Source organism: Symphalangus syndactylus, chromosome 16 (assembly GCF_028878055.3).
Source record: "Symphalangus syndactylus isolate Jambi chromosome 16, NHGRI_mSymSyn1-v2.1_pri, whole genome shotgun sequence".
NCBI lineage: Eukaryota > Metazoa > Chordata > Mammalia > Primates > Hylobatidae > Symphalangus > Symphalangus syndactylus.
Window position 1 is genome coordinate 101328356 of NC_072438.2, and position 19523 is coordinate 101347878.

At 53.2% G+C, this 19523-nt stretch overlaps 1 protein-coding gene across 8 annotated transcripts in view; it reads right to left on the reverse strand.

Annotated features, from left to right (window-relative positions):
* Window positions 1-2736: 2736 nt before the first annotated feature.
* The window catches only part of CEP72 (centrosomal protein 72), a 38949-nt gene continuing 22162 nt past the window's right edge, over window positions 2737-19523 (reverse strand). For 2 of the 8 annotated variants that reach the window (XM_055245987.2, XM_063619619.1), the window contains exons 6-12: window positions 17572-17784; window positions 15520-15821; window positions 14179-14314; window positions 12803-12999; window positions 9290-9416; window positions 5989-6100; window positions 2737-3295 (exon numbers count right to left, since the gene is read on the reverse strand). In XM_055245987.2, coding sequence (XP_055101962.1) covers window positions 3130-3295; window positions 5989-6100; window positions 9290-9416; window positions 12803-12999; window positions 14179-14314; window positions 15520-15821; window positions 17572-17784 — 1253 coding nt within the window. In that variant the 3' untranslated portion in view covers window positions 2737-3129. Of the gene's footprint in view, window positions 3296-5662; window positions 5857-5988; window positions 6101-6789; window positions 6946-9289; window positions 9417-10045; window positions 13000-14178; window positions 14315-15519; window positions 15822-17571; window positions 17785-19523 lie in introns of those variants that run through there. The other 6 variants (XR_010116282.1, XM_063619620.1, XM_055245990.2 and 3 more) reach the window with 6 other exon arrangements.

Here is a 19523-nt window from a genome sequence, read left to right on the forward strand (position 1 = left end):
TTCAGCGGCCGGGGCTGGGAAAACTGGGCTTATGTCTGCAACACAATGAAACTGGATCCTTAAGCTTCACAACAGGCACAAAAATCAATTCTGGGTAGAATCTATATCTAAAATCCAAAATATACAAAACTATAAAATCTTATGGAAGATAACAAAGCATCTTTATGATCAAGGAAAAGTAAAGATTATTAAAAATTAGGATCCAAAATGCTTTAACCATGAAAGAAAATACTGATACATTGGGCCATATTAAAGTTTAAAATTTCTCTGAAAAGACACCATGAAAGTAAAAACACAAGAAAAGCTATTTGCAAATGTAACTCACAAAGCACTACTACCCAGAATCATAAATAACACCTGCAAATAAATGAGACAGACCATCCAATAGAAAAGTAGGGAAAATACTTGAATAGGTACTTTACAAACAGGAAATCCCGATGAGCCGCAGACATGTGAGAAGGTGCTGAACAAGAAGCCAATGAAACCAGAAAGAGGGTCTACCCCGCACCCTCCGCCACCCCGCGGCCTCCGCCACCCCGCACCCTCCGCCACCCCGCGGCCTCCGCCACCCCGCGGCCTCCGCCACCCCCCGCCCTCCGCCACCCCACGCCCTCCGCCACCCCACACCCTCCGGAGTGAAGGTGCTCACACTTCAGGCAATGGGTGCTGAAAACATGGACCGGCAGACGTGGTCATACACAACTAGCAGTCGGGCCTGCTGGTACAACCACTTTGGAACAGTTGGGAATTTCTAGTAAACCTGTTAAAAACATGGTTAAGGAGTTAATGGAAACGTGAACATAATGGGATATAAAACTAATGAAAAGAATCAAATGGAGTTTTTTTGTTTTTGTTTTTTTTTAAGACCGAGTCTTGCTCTGTCATCCAGGCTGGAGTGCAGTGGTGCAATCTTGGCTCACTGTAACCTCCGCCTCCCAGGTTCAAACGATTCTCCTGCCTCAGCCTCCCAAGAAGCTGGGACTACAGGTGGCCACCACCATGCCTGGCTAATTTTCATTTTTAGCAGAGATGGAGTTTCGCTATGTTGGCCAGGCTGGTCTCAAACTCTTGGCCTCAAGTGATCCTCCTGCCTCAGCCTCCCAAAGTGCTGGGATTACAGGTGTGAGCCACCCCGCCCAGCCTCAAATGGAATTTTAGAACTAAAAATATATCTAATTTCTGATATAAAAAATTCACTATACAAGCTTAACATCAAATTAGGCAAGTGGAAGAAATGATTAGTAAGCCTCGCAACAGGACAATAAAACCATCTAAAGGAAAGGATGAGAGAAAAAGGATGAAAAAGCATCACGTTTAGTGACCTGTGAGATAGTATCAGTCTAACAGAAAGCTAACTGGAGTCCCAGACGGGGACAGGGAGGGTGAAGTGAGAGAGAGAGATGGGGTCAGACAAGAAATATGAATAGTGGCTGAAACTTTGCCAAATCTGATGAAAAATATGAACTCACAGGTCCAAGAAGCTCAACGAAACCCAAACGAGGTAAGCATCTATAAGCTTAAAGTGGATTAATAGTAACATCTTCTAACACTCTTACATAAATTACGTGATGACAAATTAACCCCATCCTAACCCTACAGAAAATAAATTTGGTAGGACACATTTTCCTTAGTTATGACCACAACTGGACAGAGGTGACACGAGAGGGAAGCCTGAAGCCCAGCAAGTCCTCTTCAGGGAAGAGACAGCAGAGTCCCACCTCTGATTTCTCCAGGGATACAATCCATATACACATACACACACACACACACAGCGCACACACACACAGCACACACACAGCAAGCGCACACACACAGCTAGCAGGCACACACACAGCTAGCACACAGCAAGCGCACACACAGCACACACACACAGAACACACACACAGCTAGCATGCACACACAGCGCACACACAGCTAGCACACACACAGCAAGCACACACACACAGCTAGCACACAGCAAGCGCACACACAGCTAGCGCACACACAGCACACACACACAGCACACACACAGCTAGCACACACACACAGCACACACACACAGCTAGCACACACACAGCACACACAGTGCACACACAGCACACATACACACAGCACACACACAGCACACACACACAGCACACACAGCTAGCACACACACACAGCACACACAGCGCACACACAGCACACACACAGCACACACAGCGCACACACAGCACACACACACAGCACACACACAGCACACACACAGTGCACACACACAGCACACACAGCACACACACACAGCACACACAGCACACACACACAGCACACACACACACAGCGCACACACACAGCACACACACACACACACACACACACAGACCTAGCACGGCGCATTTTCTTCTTAGGGCTGCTCATTCTTCCCAAATCAGTTGAACGTCATTTAAAAAAAGACCTTGTCTTACCAATCACAGCCAAGTATGACATAAGATATGAAGTTTCCAAACTAAAAATCTAGTTTTGTGTCCCATTACGACATAATTTTCAGAACTACACTGCAAACAAGAGAGAGAGCCAGGGCTTGGGTAGATGTTTCCACTGTGATATGTTAATATCATAAGACAATATTTTTAAGGTTTTTTCCCCCACATCTATAAGTGTTACTTGTGTTGTCTTTGAACTTAATTATTCCCACTCACCTATGATGGTGCACAGTTTGTTCTATAACTCAATGACAAACTCAGTTCTAATTTGTATACAGCCACTTAAAAAGTTAACTTTTCAGAACAATGTATTCGTTTATTAAATAAAGATTGCTTGTTACACAGAAAATTATTTTCTTTAATTATCATACATAGCTCTCTTTCACATCAGGCAGTAAAACACTGCATTTACTTCATCTCAGGATACTGGATAAAAGATTAATGGTCAGTTTGTCTCAAAATATGATTTTTTGTCTGAAAACATGCAAAGGGCTTGGAGTAATCATATCATTTGGAGGTGCTTTAGAAAACCAAGCTACAGGCCCTGAATACATTCCAAAAATCCTAAATAATTACCAACAGAAGAGAGAACTCTTGCCAGCCAGTACACTCAGTTAAGAAGTATAAAGGTGCAGACAATGTAACTTTACCAGGGAGCTTAAGGGGCGGCCCAGCTTCTCGGAAGGAGTCAGCAGGCCTGGCAGCCTCCTTGGCTGGCGCTGCTGTGTGGAAACAGGCCCATGGTCTTCTTAAGCTCCTGGTAGCTCCAGTGCATCTGCTCCACCTCGGCTCTGTGCTGCGCCCGCACCTGGCTCAGCTCCTGCAGCAGGTGTTCATTGGTGCTGACCAGGGAGCTGCAGAATGACAGGGAAGCGGCTGCTTGGCACTTCCGTCCTCTCCAGCGGTGTCGCCCTCATCTGCTGGGCCTGCCCACCTCCCTGCATGGGCACGAAGCTGCCCTGGCCCTGCACACAGACCTGTCTCTGTGGCCCCATCACCTTCTGTGTCCCACTGGCTACTGCCCACCTGCCTCCTTCCCAACCACTGCCCTGACCCCTGGGAGCAGCCTTGGAGGTGCTGCTCGGCACCTATGGAATGAATGAATGAGCTGAACAGGCTAATGAGTGACTGAATGGCGCCTTTGCTATTCCAGCTACGCATGGTTTTATGAGAAGATGATAAATGTCGTGGCTAGCAATTCTATTCTAGTTCTAATTCTAGAAAAGATACAGGGACTGAAATATTTCTAATTCCCAGTCAAATACAATAATTTTGACATCACATTAGTGTAATAGGAGAGTCCTAGTCTTTAATGCTGTTGACCATTTTTATTTTAGAAGTGCTACTGCATTTTACCAACTCTGTCACTTCCAAATTGCCCTCATTACCCAGTCAGCGATGACTTGAGGACACTCATGCAGGGCCCACTGACCTCGGCCACATTAGCAGCAGAGATGGGCACCCCACTGGCAGGGCCACTGTGCAGGCCCCGGCCCTGTTCGCCTGGACAGCAAAGGAGCCGCAGGCCAGGACTGGATGGAGCCAGCATGAATCCTGGGGGCAGAAGCCTGATGCCACCGTGTTTGGGAGCTGTGCACCCTGCCTTGTCCACATCCAGGCCACAGTGCTCAAGGAGAATGACCCCCAACTCTACCGTGACCTGCCACAGACAGGCCCACCAGGTTCCAGGGAGTGACATGGCCCTGCCCACAACTGTGCACTGCACCCGCGGCTGCCACAGTCCCCTTTCTGCTCCGCTGCGTCTCCTCCTGGCCCAGTCTCATCTTTTAGGACCCTTCCCCACTGTAACTTACACCTGTGATGGGCCCCAAGGGGGTCTGTGGCCTTTATCCTGGAAGGGGCAGAGCCTGGCTACGCCTATGAACAGACTGTAGTCAAACCCAGGAAAGTGTGGCAGCCTCAGCCTGAGGAGTGGGGGAGGGAGCGGGAATGGGAGGTGGCGGGAAAGGAAGAGGGAATGGGAGGGGAGGGGGAGGAAATGACCACAGACCAGCCTTCCCTGCTGAGGCCACAGGAACAGGGGTTCACACAGCAGCACCCACAAAACCGCCCAGAGCAACCTGTCCTTGCCTCCTCCAGCAGCTCACCTCTTCCTTTCTGCACCCAGCCTCCAACCACTTCCCGGCACACAATTCTTTAAAGACAAACTAAGATTCTGCCTTGAAGATCCCCTCACACCCAGCCCCCTTCTCACCATCCCCCTATAGCCAGGGAGTAAAGGTGAAATCTCCATGTTTCCAACTGAACACGAACTGCAGTGAAGGGGGAAGCACAGCTGCCGGACTACGGCCCAGGGGAACCAGGTTGCCCCACCGTGCCCATCTCTCATGCGCCTGTCTCCCCTGGTCACACTGCACACAGGTCATACCTCACAGTCCACAACTCTCAGTCCACCTCACATTCACAACTCACAGTCACACTTCACAGTCACGCCTCATAATCACGCCTAACAGTCACGCCTCACAGCCACACTTCATATTCACACCTCACAGCCACACTTCATATTCACACCTCACAGTCACACTTCATATTCACACCTCACAGTCACAACTCACATTCACACTTCATAGTCACACCTCATGGTCACACCTCACATTCACACCTCAGTCACAACTCACAGTCCATACTTCACATTCACACTTCATAGTCACACCCCACAGTCACACCCCAGTCACACCTCACAGTCACACCCCACAGTCACACCTCACAGTCACACCCCACAGTCACACCTCACAGTCACACCTCACAGTCCACACCCCAGTCACACCTCACAGTCACACCCCACAGTCACACCTCACAGTCACACCTCACAGTCACACCTCACAGTCCACACCCCACAGTCACACCTCACAGTCCACACCCCACAGTCACACCTCACAGTCACACCCCACAGTCACACCCCACAGTCACACCTCACAGTCCACACCCCACAGTCACACCTCACAGTCACACCCCACAGTCACACCCCACAGTCACACCTCACAGTCACACCTCACAGTCACACCTCACAGTCACACCTCACAGTCACACCTCACAGTCACACCTCACAGCCACACCTCACAGCCACACCCCACAGTCACACCCCACAGTCACACCTCACAGTCACACCTCACAGTCCACACTCCACAGTCACACCTCATGGTCCACACCCCACGGTCACACCTTACACTCAGGGTTGATACCTCACAGCCCACACCCCATGGTCACGTACCTGACAGTCCCATCTCACAGTCCATGCCTCATGGTCACACCTCATGGTCAGACCTCACATCCACACCTTGCAGTCACACCTCATGGGTCACACTTCATGATCCACGCCTCACACATGCGACAGCAGGAAGGGCCTCCGTTTTCAGAGAGGAAAGTTTATGGAAGTTTCAAATCAGCAGTGGTCCTGGATATCATCGGCCAAGGCTCATCAGGAGCTGCTCCTCTGCGCCTTCTGGGTGTGACCCAGTCCGGCCCAACCCTCCCTGTGCCTGGTCCTCCTCCCCTCGGGGGCCCACCCAGGCCTCATGGGCGGCACCTGTGGCTCTCCTGCAGCATCTGCGTGAGCTCCTGGATCTTGTCGTAGTGCTCCAGGTGCTGCTTCAGTTCCATAATCTCCCCACATAGCCTCGTCACACTTGTTTGAAGTCCTGAAAGAAAGAAAAAAAGTACCATTATTGAGTAAAACTCATTCATACATTTTGAAAATGAAAACAATTCGATATTTAAACTGGATCTTGGTTACTAGAAAAAGAATATAGCTGGGAAAGATCAGTTTTAATGAGACTCAAAGATAGGGCGAGCATGAATGCCACGGCCCCACCCTGTGCTGTTTCTACCCTGGGCCCTCCCCAGGCTGAAGCTGTGTGGTCTGCCCTCCACAGGCCCCCACGGAGCCACATCCCTGTGTGAGGGCAGGGAGAGGTGGCACTGGCTGGCAGTCCCTCCACTGGGCCTGCCTGCTGGTTCCTCCTCCACAAGGAAGCACACTCTGCCCCTGAAGGGGGGGCCTGTGGGTTTCGGGAAAAGCACCCAGCAGCCCACAGTGGCCACAGGTCTCTGAAGTGCCCTCTGACTCTGCATCCATCAGTGATGGAATATGTGGCTGGTTTCCATCTACAGACTCCCGCCTGTTTCTGGATTTCCAGCGCAAGAGGAGAAGAGGGATACTATCTAGTGGTTCCCCAAATCCAAACACGGGATACAAATAAACTCATATGTAAGACACACTCTTGCAAAACCACACGGTGACAGAGGCAGTGAGAAAGCTGGGGGGGGGGGGGGCGGGGACAGTGGTGGGCAAAGGGTGACGGTGACACCGATGGCAGGCTCTTCTCACCCACAAGGCAGCAGCGCCGCAAGAGCATCCAGCGTGAAGGCCACACCACGTGGAGTCTATGTCAACGGACATGTTCACGGAGGGCATGAATGAAGGAAACGCAGGGCGGCACAGCTTCAGGACCTTCCAGTCCCCGTGGTGGTCAAACCAAGAGTCCTTAGATGGCAAAACCAGAACCCCGGGGACAACACTACAGCATCCCAGGGACAAGGAAGTCTTGGGACCCCAAACACAAGAGGCTGGGACAAACCCCCAGAGGCCACAAGTCACACATCATGTCTACCTCTGCGGGGGTGAGGCAGCCGTCAGCAGTGGGTGGCCGTCAGCTCTGAGAACGGGACAGCCCCCAAGTGTCCTTGCTCCCTTGGGAAACCCAGTGGGCCGACCAGGGAACCACGGCCCTGCCCCTCCCATGAGGGTGAGGCCAGGGGCCCCCGTGCAGTCTGGAAAAGCTGAGGCAGCTGTGCGATCCCTCAGAGCTGACCTGTCTGGTCCCTTCTAGAACAGAGCCTGCACCAAGAGGAACAGCTGGTGTGGGGTCAGGGTGAAGGTCAACCAGGATGACGGCATCAGAGAAGGGTGGAGGAGAGAACAGGGCCTGAGAATCCCCAAGAGGAGGCTGCCCTATCCTTGATGCGTGAGGTCAGAAAAGCTGCCCTGACCCTGCCTCCTCCTTGAAATTCAGAAGCATAATTTTCACGTAAAAAGCAGCAGAAAGTATTGAAGCCAAATCTCAGTTTCTGTAAGGCAAAGGGTTAGGGCGCAAGAATATCCCTACGAGACAAAAAGGAAATGACAGAAGAAACGAAAAAACAACGTAAGTCATAATCAGAAATGTCAGAAAAGAGGGTTCTGAACTCAGGGAAGAATTCGCAATAAAAGAAAAAATTCACACTGGAAGTGAAGGCTAAGAAGGAGTCTAACGGAAAGTCCAGAAAGTCCTTGCTTCACGCTGATGGTTCCAGAAACGGCCACGAAGCAAAGCGACTGCCGTGTAACGAAGGCGAATTCACCGTCCACACAGGTCACCGACGGGAGCAGGAGTGACGCTCACACAGCAATTTCTAGTCACAAGAACATCACCAAACCACCAAAGACCAAAATACCTCTAACATTAAACGTGAAAATAAATGGGAGCTATGCATACATTTAAGACCGAGTAATAAAAACAAGTTAGACCATTATTTACTCTGTTGTTCCAGTTCAGGGGCAGAGGTGGCTGCAGCCTATCCCAGCAGCTCAGGGCGTGGAGTGGGAACCAGCCCTGATCAGATGCCATCGCACGGCAGGGCGGCTCGTGCCTGCGCTCACTCGGGACGGGACAGGTCAGACACGCCAACGCCCTGGCGTGCACAGCTTTGGGGCACGGGGGGAAACCAGCGCACCCAGAGAAAGCCCACAGAGCTGGGAGAGCAAACCACACACACAGTTCTCCCGGGCAGAGAACTGATTTTTTTTTTTCTCATCACCTTTACGACGAAATGTTGTTGAATGGACAGGGTTATTCAAGGACCCGTTGTAAATATAACAATATCTTAAAGAAACAGAAGAGAGAAAAACAAAATTTATAAATAAAAAAGAAGACTCTAAGGAACTCTTACCGCTCGATAAAACAATCCAATAAAAACCAACGGGCGAAAGGTCCGAGGAGACACTGCCCCAGAGCAGACAGAGCAGCCACAGGCCTCATCCGCGGCCACCTCCCTGCCGCAAAGGCCACGGCTGGTTGGGATAGACACGGTGAGACCCACACGCCCTGAAACGGTTACTACCTGGCCTTTGAGAAAAAGTGCGTGAGCCCCTGAGACCAGGAAAAGATGCTCCACTTGCTAACCTCAGGGAAGTATCAGTTAAAACTTCCAAGAGACTCCACGCCACACCGAGAAGGTTACCACGGACAGCAGACTCCATCAGCATTTCCTTATTTAAAATCCAGGTATCTAAACTTGAAATACTGAATACACTTTTGTAAAAACTGCAAAATAGAACAAAAAAAGTGAGGAGAGGGAAATGAGAAAGATCTGGATCTGGACAAAACAGTGACCACAGCAGGCCTGCTCGGGAGAGACACGGTTCACCAGAAATGCAACCTGAATCTGGAACGCTGAGACGCTGGACAACAGGCTCATTCACCAAATTCGATGGCAGCATAACCGTGGGAGGACGCCAGACAGGAGCAGCGAACCCCACAGTGACCAGGCCACCCCAGCAACTGCAGCCCTGACACCCTGTGCTGAGGGGAGGACGGCCGGGCAGGGTGAGGACAGGGGTGGCTTTGCCTCCTACATCCATGCCAGGACTGCCCCAGACACGCGCGTGTGTCACAAACTCCGGCTGAGGCAGCCTCCACGCCAGCCAGCGAGGCAGGGGCTCGGCTCCCCACTTACCAACTGCGTCTGCTGCTGCTCACTTCCCTCAGTGAAGAATTTAAAACAAAGTCTACCTAGGCACATTTGAACACTTAAAGTTTACAAAGTGACCAAATACACGATCAACTTACCAGCGATCTGCAAATTTAACGTGGCTGCAGTGTCTGCATTCTTCACTTCCTTTTTCATACTCAACAAAACTGATTTTAAGCTACTGTTCTCTTCCAAAGATTTATCTAAATGTTGTCTCAAATCATCCTGGGGACACAGAAAATACACTTAAATGCACAAGTCAAATTCAGTAAAATGCGTATAGAAAAGAAAACTGAACCCTGAGAATCCCTAGAGGGTTCCTTCTGCATACTTGGAGTCATGATGTGAAAGGCACTAATTCGGTTTCACAGTGCATCTCCTTGCTCCCAGCCCGCCCTGCCAGCCCTGCAGCACCCTCAGGGGAGGGGGCAGTGACGGATGGAAAGGAGCACCCCAGCCCTGTGAGAACCCCACTCCTGAGTCTCCCTGAGACATGTGCTACAGCTGGGCCTGCAGGCCTGATGCTGGGCAGGGCAGCAGCTGGCGGCTGGGGGAACCCTGCCTCTTCCAGGATGCCCTCACAGACACTGCAGGTCCCAGGCCTTGGTGCCAGTGTGAGGCACCAGTGGCCCTGCAGGAACCCCCTTCTGTTCTGGCTCCTTTCATATCCTCAAAGTATGGAGAAGACCCGGAGCACGGATGAGCTGTCATCGAGGAGGGGAAAGGGCCACGCCTGCAGCCACATGGCAGCCTCTGCCCCTCCCCGGCCCCAGGGTGCCTGGTGAGGTGTGAGCCATCCAAGCCGCCAGCAGCTGCGGCCAGGGTCCCCAGGGTCCCCAGAGATCCCGTCTCACCTGGCTGCTGCTCTCTCAGGCACCAGCAGGCACATCCTGGGGCCGGGGGTGCTGAGCAGGCCCCAGCTCACTGCCACCAGGGGAGGGAGCGCCCGAGTCTGTGCAGCAGAAGCCTCGTGCTGCGGGTATCGCTGCTTCGTCCTTCTCTGCTCTGCGAGCCCACCCGCCGACAGCCCCTCAGCATGCACGCGCCCGCCAGGCCCCCGACACCCACAGTGAAAGCTGATCGCTGGGTCTGAGACCGTTCCCCTCAGGCTTATCTTGGCCAGTTCTTCATTTCGCGGCCTTCTCCTCAAGGTGTCTGTTGCAGTGGTGCCAACCAGCAAGACCTGCCCTCTGCGTGGTGCTTTGGGTCGTCCAGAAAGCTCCTGGCAGCGCCACGTCTCATGATTTTGCCTCCCAAGGACGCGGTGAGCTCTTAAGGCAGGGCTGTGAGCTCCCAGCTCTTTTTCATTTGTTTCTTTGAGGCAAAGTCTCGCTCTGTCGTCCAAACTAGAGGGCAGTGGAGCAATCACAGCTCACTGCAGCCCCCAATGCCTGAGCCTCCTGCCTCTACCTCCCAAAATAGCCGGGATGACGGGAGTAGGCCACCACGCCTGGCTAATTTTTTATTTTTTATTTTTTGGTGTCTAGGCCACGGCAGGCGCAGGGAACAGAGGACTGACTGCACCCAGGCTGAGCACAGCCCATCTGCCTCGGAGGCCGTGCCAGGCACAGCAGCTGGGAGTGGGGCCACCTTGCCTCAGGACACCCGACTGCAGCTTCCAAAGAAAGCAAGGTCTAGGATCATGTGACCGAGGGATGAGCGTCCTCACGTGGCAGAGTGAACTTGGGTGCTTCTGGAGTGACAGATGTGCGTCTCCCTGGAAGGCAGCGCCCACCAGCCTGCCCGGCTGCTCCCTCCACCAGGTTCCTGACCGTGCTGACTGCTCCTTACCCGCGGGGCTCGGGCTGCCAGATTCTTCCGGTTCACTCACCCTGACAGGGAACCGGGGCTGTTCTGTCCCGCGGCCCAGGACTGCCCCAAGGGATGGGGTTAGGCAAACTGCAGAGGGCGAAAAAGCAGGCGTCCACGGTGGCCATAGCTGCACATGACTCCCACCACCAGCTGCACTGGCGCTCGGCACACCTTTGGGCTCCGCCTGTTGGCTCCGTCTGGTCCCAGGCTCAGAAGGGCAAGGGGTGTGCCCTGCTGCGTCCCACAGAAAAGACATCATCAGTGATGGCGCCCAGCTCACTTTCCAGACAGCGGGTCATGTGTGTTTAAGTACAAAGGCTTCCAGACGGGGGGCCACACGTGTTTAAATCCAGAGGCTTCCAGAGGAGGGGCCACGTTGGTTTAAATGCAGGGGCTTCTGGACGGGGGAAGGAGGGGCCCTGTGTATTTAAATACAAAGACTTCTGGAATGGGGGAAGGGGACCCATGTGTGTTTAAATACAGAGGCTTCCAGATGGAGGAGGCCCACGTGTGTTTAAATACGAGGCTTCGGCCGGGCGCAGTGGCTCACACTTGTAATCCCAGCACTTTGGGAGGCCGAGGCGGGCGGATCACAAAGTCAGGAGATCGAGACCACGGTGAAACCCCGTCTCTACTAAAAAATACAAAAAATTAGCCAGGCGTGGTGGCGGGCGCCTGTAGTCCCAGCTACTCGGAGAGGCTGAGGCAGGAGAATGGCGTGAACCCGGGACGCAGAGCTTGCAGTGAGCCGAGATTGCGCCACTGCACTCCAGCCTGGGCGAAAGAGCAAGACTCCGTCTCAAAAAAAAAAAAAAAAAAAATACGAGGCTTCCAGATGAAGGCCACATGCAGAGGCTTCCAGACGGTGGGGGGTGGGGGGGCACGTGCATTTAAACAAAGGCTGCCTGTGTTGTTTTGCCATCTGTGTTTTTTCTTCTCTAAAGAGGAAGCGTTGTGTGGGATCTCTGAGATGTAGGGTCCCATGAAACAGACTGTATGTACTTGTGAGACAAGTTCAGAGGCAGTTTTCGAAGCTGTCCTGGGCCAACTTCACTCCCATTTTACAGACGCTGACAAGGCCCCCTGGGTGTGCACATCCTCACGTGGCTCTGCCCTCACACCAGGACTCCTGGAGGGCGGCTTCTGTCTGGGTGTGGCTCTCTGACCACCAGCTCTGTGTCCTAAGGATGCTAGCAGCCCGTGGGGAGGCCCTTGCAGCGTGGAGGGAGCCTGGGAGGCTTCTGTCCCATGAGGCCTCAGATGAGACGGCGGTGCCGGCCCACGGCTGAGACGGAGCCGTACGCGCCTGGCGGAGCTGAGCCTGAGGCCCAACACACAGAAATCCAAGGTGATAAATGTGGGTTTTCAGCCGCTCATTTTGGGGTAACTTGCCCTGTAGCCCCAGCTCACCATGGGACAGTGGCCGTCATCTCCTTCATAAAAGGAGAGTGGCCTCAGCTGTCTCCAGTTTGAGGCCCTGAGACGGTTCAGCAAGACAAAGTCATGTCCAGGCCTGGCTGTCTCAGCGCCTGGCACCGCCCAATGGTGGAGGGTCCCTGGGGCCCGGGGAGAGAAAGTGGCCAGCGCCACTGCTGTCTCCAAAGTGCTCCAGGCCTGTTGTGAGACAGGGCAGGCCGCGTTCCTGGGGGTGGCCGGGTCCCGGGCAGGGAGGGGAGACGTGGGGCTGCAGAGATGGCGGTTGGGACAGTGTGGCATTGAGAAACTGCCCTCATTCCTGAAGTCAGAGCCGCGTTTCCCCCAGTCACATGGACACAGACACAGCACCAGGGCAGGCTCACCAGCTCCTTGTGTGTGCGGTGCAGCTCCGCCGTCACCTCGCTCATCTCCCGGGCGTGCCGCTGCTGCTGCTCAGCAAGGCGGCTTTGCAGGGACTTACTCTCCAGAGCCAGGGAGCCGACGTCTTCACTCACCATCGCAGAGCTGTCCTGAGCTGCTGTGAATTCTTCAACAGATGACAAGATGTGTCTTGCCTGAGCTAGGAGTGAAAATCAAATATTATGTTAGCACTTAGGCTTAAAGGATGAAATATAAACAAAATCGGCTCAGTATGTTTTGAATCACACAGATGATGCCTCAAAAAGACGGCAGGTAGGGAGGGGGGAAAGGGGTGTTGGCGCCACAAAACCACCTCAGCCTCTGTGCGTCCACACACGGGCAGGGTGGGAACTGCAGAAAGAGAAGAGGTGACCTCCAAGAAAAGGGGCAACCAGGGGCCGCCACGTCTCAAGGTTTCAATGGTGCCGCCACAACTCGCTGCACCTTCCACAAGCACCGACTGCCCTGTGTGGAAACTGCCGTGCAGACAACAGCTGGCAACTCCACACTGGGACAGTGGCCTGGGCCTGGGACAGTCCCCCTGCCACCGACGATGACAAGCTCAGGAGGCTCCCGCAGGACACCAGCCTAGGGAGAGGGGAGGTTTATGGGGCTGGGGTCTGGGTGGGCTGTGACTGCAGGGCGTCCTCATTCTAGGAGTTGAGGGGCTATAACACTGCGAGGGGCACTCAGACAGCTCAGAGCCGTGCCCAGGGTCTGCCGGGAGGAGCACACTGGCTAGGCTCCTGAGGGACACACACGGCCACACCCCAGGCTGCAGGACAAAGAGAAGGTGCCACCGGGGACACGGCATCTCCTGGTCTCCCGGTGTGACCCCAGATGAGGGAAGCCCCAGTGTGCTCATGTACAGGTTGCCTGGCAGAATCAAACAGACCCAAGTCCTCTCTGGGGAGGGACCACCCTCCTGGGCCCCACGACAACCAAAAGCTCTGCAATCCAGGCCCGGCACAGGCTACATGTCTGGGTCGGGGGAGAAGATGCTGAGCAGCTTCCAAACTCCAAATCCCCACGTGAACACAGCCATCAGAACCAAGCCCCTTTGGGCATTTTGAGCAAAATGAGGTGACAGCCCCCCAACACCCCAGAGCACAGCGGGGGACCCACAGGCCCAGGACCACGTGGTGCCTCCCAAGAGCCCTGGCCGCTGTGAGAGGCAGAGACTGGCAGGGAGGGCCCAGGCGTGGAACCACCACACGCTCGTGCGAGGGGATGCAGGACACCTGGGGCTGAGATGACTCCCAGGTCACCACACACAGAGGACCCTGGAACCCACACAGACGCTGCCTGGAGGGCAAGAGCAGCAGCCGCCCTGACTCACCGAGGAATGCCTCATTGCTGTGCAGGGACCTGCAGCTGCCCCAGCTCCTGTCCACCAGGTCCAAGAGTGCCTCCAGGAGCGCCGCCTGCAGGGCCGTCTTCTTCTCAGATAGAGTCGAGTGTGACCCAGGAGACGGCTGTGATGGAAACAAAATCATGAGGCCAGTGAGTCAGTAACTGAGGTCCTGAATGCCAGCAAGTGCCCCAAGCGCACCCTGGGATGCCCTCGCACCACGGAGGGGAGGGCAGGTGCCGTAAGGCCCCAGCCCTGAGCCTGTGGGGGGCGGCTCAGCAGTGCCTGCCCAGTGAGGCCTAGCCAGGTGCACCGGTCCTGGACGAGTGAGGTCTTGATGACAGGACAGGATGGGCCCACACGTTCCCAACTCAAGCAGGCCCCAGACTCCTTCCCTCAACCCAGACAGGGAAGCAGAAGACACGCCCAGGCCGTGGTCAGAGCCTGTATTCAAAGGGAGCTGCCCAGGAAGCAGCCTGAGCCCACAGTCAGGCTGGTAGAGGGTGCCAGACACTGTCCCCAGCAATGGCCCGGAGTCAAACAATAACCCTGAAACAGACCGCCCACCTCCCCACCTCTACCTCCTTCCAGCTCAGGACCTGCCGGGGACGTCAAACACACCCCACCCAGCTCTGGGCCCCCCCCACCCCGTGCTGCTAGGGAGCCGCCTCTAGCTCCCACCATGCCTCCCTTCCCATCCCACAATTCTGCACCTTCACGCTCCTCTGTCTGCCTGGAATCTGAAGCCCTCGTTGTGGCAAGTACCAAGTGAACAGCCCCTGCCTGTTCCCCTCTGGGTGGTCTGCACTCATGTCTACAGCAGGCGTGTCTCAATGCCTCTGACTGGGCCTCTGCCAGTTGTCCCCCTGGCCTCTAGGTCACCCTGAGGGTGGTGCGACTCAGTCTCTCCTCACAATGACCTCCAGGATCCTCCCCTCACGACAGGGTCATCAATGGCTCAGCCGGCCAAGATGCCCGATTCCAACTTTGGAGACAAACGCCCTGTACACTGTAAGGCAGAGTCCCCTCTCCCCACCTTGGGGCTTCCACTCAGAACAGCACCGCAGGAGCAGCGTGTGGCACAGAGGCACGCGTCCAACAAAACGCAGCAGCAAGCACCCTGGAAACCTAAGTGTAATGGTTCCCTTTATCCTGGGACACGGTCAGTGCCGTAGGCGTAATCACGGCATCGCCAAAGCCGTAACAGCCCCGCATTAGGAAGGGACACGGTCAGTGCCGTAGGCGTAATCACGGCATCGCCAAAGCCGTAACAGCCCCGCATTAGGAAGGGGGCGCCGTGGGCCTGCTGCCCCCCAGCCCTTCTCTCACCTCTCTGGTGTCAGTCACACTCCGAGACCTCTGCTCCTCAGTCTCCGAGGCCTCAGGCTGAGACAAGGTCCTCCCGGTCCTGCTTTCTGAGCTGTTCTGTCTATTCAGGCTCTCCTCGGGCATGGATGACCCATGAGTTCTCTCCAGGCAGCCCAGACCCTCCTGGTCTGAAAACGCCTGGAATCTTCCACCAGGCATTCTTCGCTTCCTGCACTTTCCGGGGGCTGGCAGGGTACCAGGCAACATTTCTGCTGACAAATCCAACTTCTGAGAAGAGGCCGAGTCCTCGGTATCCACAGAGTCTGCAATACAGAGAGGACGGGACCCACGTCAGGCCAAATTCTCTGGGCGCAGTGTTCACCACTGTAACTTTTAAAAGGCATGTGTGTGCCCATGTACATACGCACACGGACACACACACTTACATATGTACACGCATACCTATCCACATGCATACATACATCCGTACACCTGCACAAAGACACACGCAGAAGGAGGGTGCCGAGGGAGGAAAGGGGCATACCAGGGCACACGTGCTAACACGCAAACTCTGGGGGAGTCTGGATGAAGCAGACATGGACCGCCCAGCTAAGCATGTTCACCCCATGATGACCGACGTGCAATACGCTTCAACAAAGCGTTCCAAACGTCTAAGCACACATCCATCTCTGAAGACAGGCGAAGTGACAGACTGATGGTCCATAAAGTGGTGGGTCCTGTGCACTGTACCAACCATAAGCCCCCAGGACACACAAGACCCAGGGGAGGGTGAACTTGTCTGTAGAAGGACAATGAAAGCAGGAGAAGGCACAAAATGGGCACAGCCCTGGCCTCCACCACAGCCCGCACAACTCAAGATGACCCACCACGTCCTTCAGCGGCTGACAGACAACCTGGTTAGGTCCCCTGCCCTCTCACCAGTTGGGCATGAGCAAGCTTCCAGGAGGTGCCAGGGTCACTCAAGACAAGGTTTCTCTTTCTTTTTCTTTTCTTTTTAATTTTTTTTTGAGTTGGAGTCTTGTTCTGTTGCCCAGGCTGGAGTGTGTAGTGATGTCATCTAGGCTCACTGCAACCTCCACCTCCCAGGTTCAAGCCATTCTCATGCCTCAGCCTCCTGAGTAGCTGGGACTATAGGCGCCCACCACCATGCCCAGCTATTTTTGTATATTTAGTAGAGACCTGGTTTCACCATGTTGGCCAGGCTGGTCTTAAACTCCTGACCTCAAATGATCCGCCGGCCTCGGCCTCCCAAAATGTTGGGATTACAGGCGTGAGCCACCGTGTCCGGCCTGCTCGCGGCAGGAGGTTTTCTGATACTTAGCCACATAGGTGGCCATCACATGGTATCACATGATGCTCTTGGTTAACTTTTCTCGCCTTTGATTTTCAAAATGTAGCTACTGCCATAACCTGGGCCCATACACTTAAAAGAAAGTGTGTGTGCGTTAGTGAGAGGGTGAGGGTGTCCACACACACACGTGCAGAGAAAAAGCACCTATTTACCAACCATGAATCTAAACCATGAATGGATTATAAATTTCAATGTGCTGCATTCTTTCCAAAGACATTTTGGAGAGTTTCACAAACAAATAAATACAAAGAGAACAGGAGAAATTTCATAGTAAAAGCAAATGTTGTGAAAACTATTTAACTACTTAAAAGGGAACTGAAGGGAGTAAAAGTTGACCGGGTTGAAGGAATCCCCCAAAGTTCCTAAGCTGGAAACTTATTGCTATTGTAACAGTATTAAGCGGGGGAGGGGGGCCTTCAAGAGGTGAACAGGTCACAGGGCCAGCCCTCAGGGAGGCAGGAATGCTGTATCGCAGGGCTGGGTTCCTGACACAGGATGAGTCTGGCTCCATTTCTCTGTCTTGAGCTTGCTTCTGCCTGCACCATGTGCCACAGGAAACCAGCACCAGTTGCCGGCACTGTGCTCTTGGACTTCCCAGCCTCCAGAACCACGAGCCACATAAGCTTCTGTCCTTTATCAATTACTCAGTCTGTGGTTTTGTGTTATAGCAGCAGAAAACAGACTAAGACACGCGTAAGTACCTGGGAGTGGGGTGAAGTACGCGTGTGGCCCGGGAGCACGGGAGGCCTCCGGCTCCGCTCCGGATGGTGGTGAGAGCTCTCTACAGAGCCGGCTCCAAGGCACCTTCTCCAGACAGCACCCTCTGCAGCTGCTCCTCCCCGTCTCACGGCTCTGCTTCCTGGAGTCCCCACACTGGTACTGTACCAACTGCGGGCTCAACAGATGTCTGGATTCTATTTTATTAAAATATTATAAATAAAATATTTCATAAAATATTGTAAAAGTTTTATTTCATTAAAAATTACATTTTAAGCTTCTGAAAAGTGTATGGTATCTGTTAGACTGAGGGGTTAATCACGTGCCGGGTGACACCAGAGTGAATCCACAGTGACTTCTAACAGCAGGAGAGCTTGGAACTGGAAACTGGCGCCACTCGCCTGCGAGACTCAGGACAAGGCTGCAAGAATTAAGCTGCATGAAGTGGAGCAAAGTCAGACAAATTGATGCACAAAACAGAAGAGAGAGTCCAGACAGTCTCAGGTCAAAGGTGTCAAGTAACTAAATGAGGAAAAAGAGTCTTTTCAACAAAAGGCATCAGAACAACTGGATATACTTCTGTCAACAACAGGCAACAGAACAACTGGACATACAGTCATTCCTCAGTCTCCACAGAGGACTGGTTCCAGGCAACCCCCAGGACTGGCAAGATTCATGGACATGCAACTCTCTTAGGTGAAATGGCGTATCTGTATAATCTGCATGCATCCTCCCGTATACTTTAGTCATCTCTTGCCTACTTAGGATACATAACACAACGTAAATGCTACTGTAGATGGCCACAGCGGCACATGCCTGCGGTCGAGGATGCTGAGGAGGCTGAGGCAGGAGGACTGCCAGAGCCAGGAGTTTGAATCCAGCCTGGGCAACATAGCAAGACTCCATCTCTACAAAAATACAAAATAAATAAACGTTGTGTAAATAGTTGTACTGTATTATTTTTCAATTGCTGTATTGTAATTTTTTTTGTTTTTTTCCAAATAGTTTCGATCCATGGTTGGTTGACTCCAGAGATTCAAAACCAGTGGATACAGAGACAACTGTACATGTAGGGGGTGATGTCTTGACCCGTTAACTCACAAAACACACAAAAGCTCCAAAAAGTGAACTGTACACCTAGACACTAAGACTATGGGACATGTGTAAGGAAACATGGGAGAAAATCTTTATGATCATGCGGTGGACAAAGATTCCTTTACAGGGCACACAAAAGCCCAAACTATCAAAGGAAAGTGCTCATAAACTGGACTGGAGTGAAATTAAAACTTGTGCCCTTCAGCCGGACGCGGTGGCTCACCCTGTAATTCCAGCACTTTGGGAGGCTGAGGTGGGTGGATCACGAGGTCAGGAGTTTGAAACCAGCCTGGCCAACATGGTGAAACCCTGTCTCTACTGAAAATACAAAACTAGCTGTGCGTGGTGGCGGGCGCCTGTAGTCCCAGCTACTCGGGAGGCTGAGGCAGGAGAATCACTTGAACCTGAGAGGCGAAGGCTGCAGTCAGCCAAGATCGCGTCACTGCCCTCCAGCCTGGGCAGCAAAGCAAAACTCCCTCTCAAAATAAACAAAACAAAAAAACAAAACAAACTTGTGTCCTTCATAAACTGGACTGTACTCAAATTAAAACTTGTGCTCTTCAAAGCACTGTTCAGAAAATGAAAAGGCCAGCCACAGAACGGAGGAAATGGGCAGCCCTTGTGCCTGAGAAAGAGCTTGTGTCAAAACCAAGATCTCTTAAGACTCAATACTAAGAGAAGCAACCCCAGAACAAAGGTGGGCAGACCTGGAGAGAAGAGACAGGCACGGCCAGTATTTCAACAGCAGCGGGATGCAAATTAAAGCCATAAACAGGGACCACAACCCCCTGACGGAGCAGCTAAGATTAAAGGACTCAGCGCCCAGTGCTGGCAAAGACAC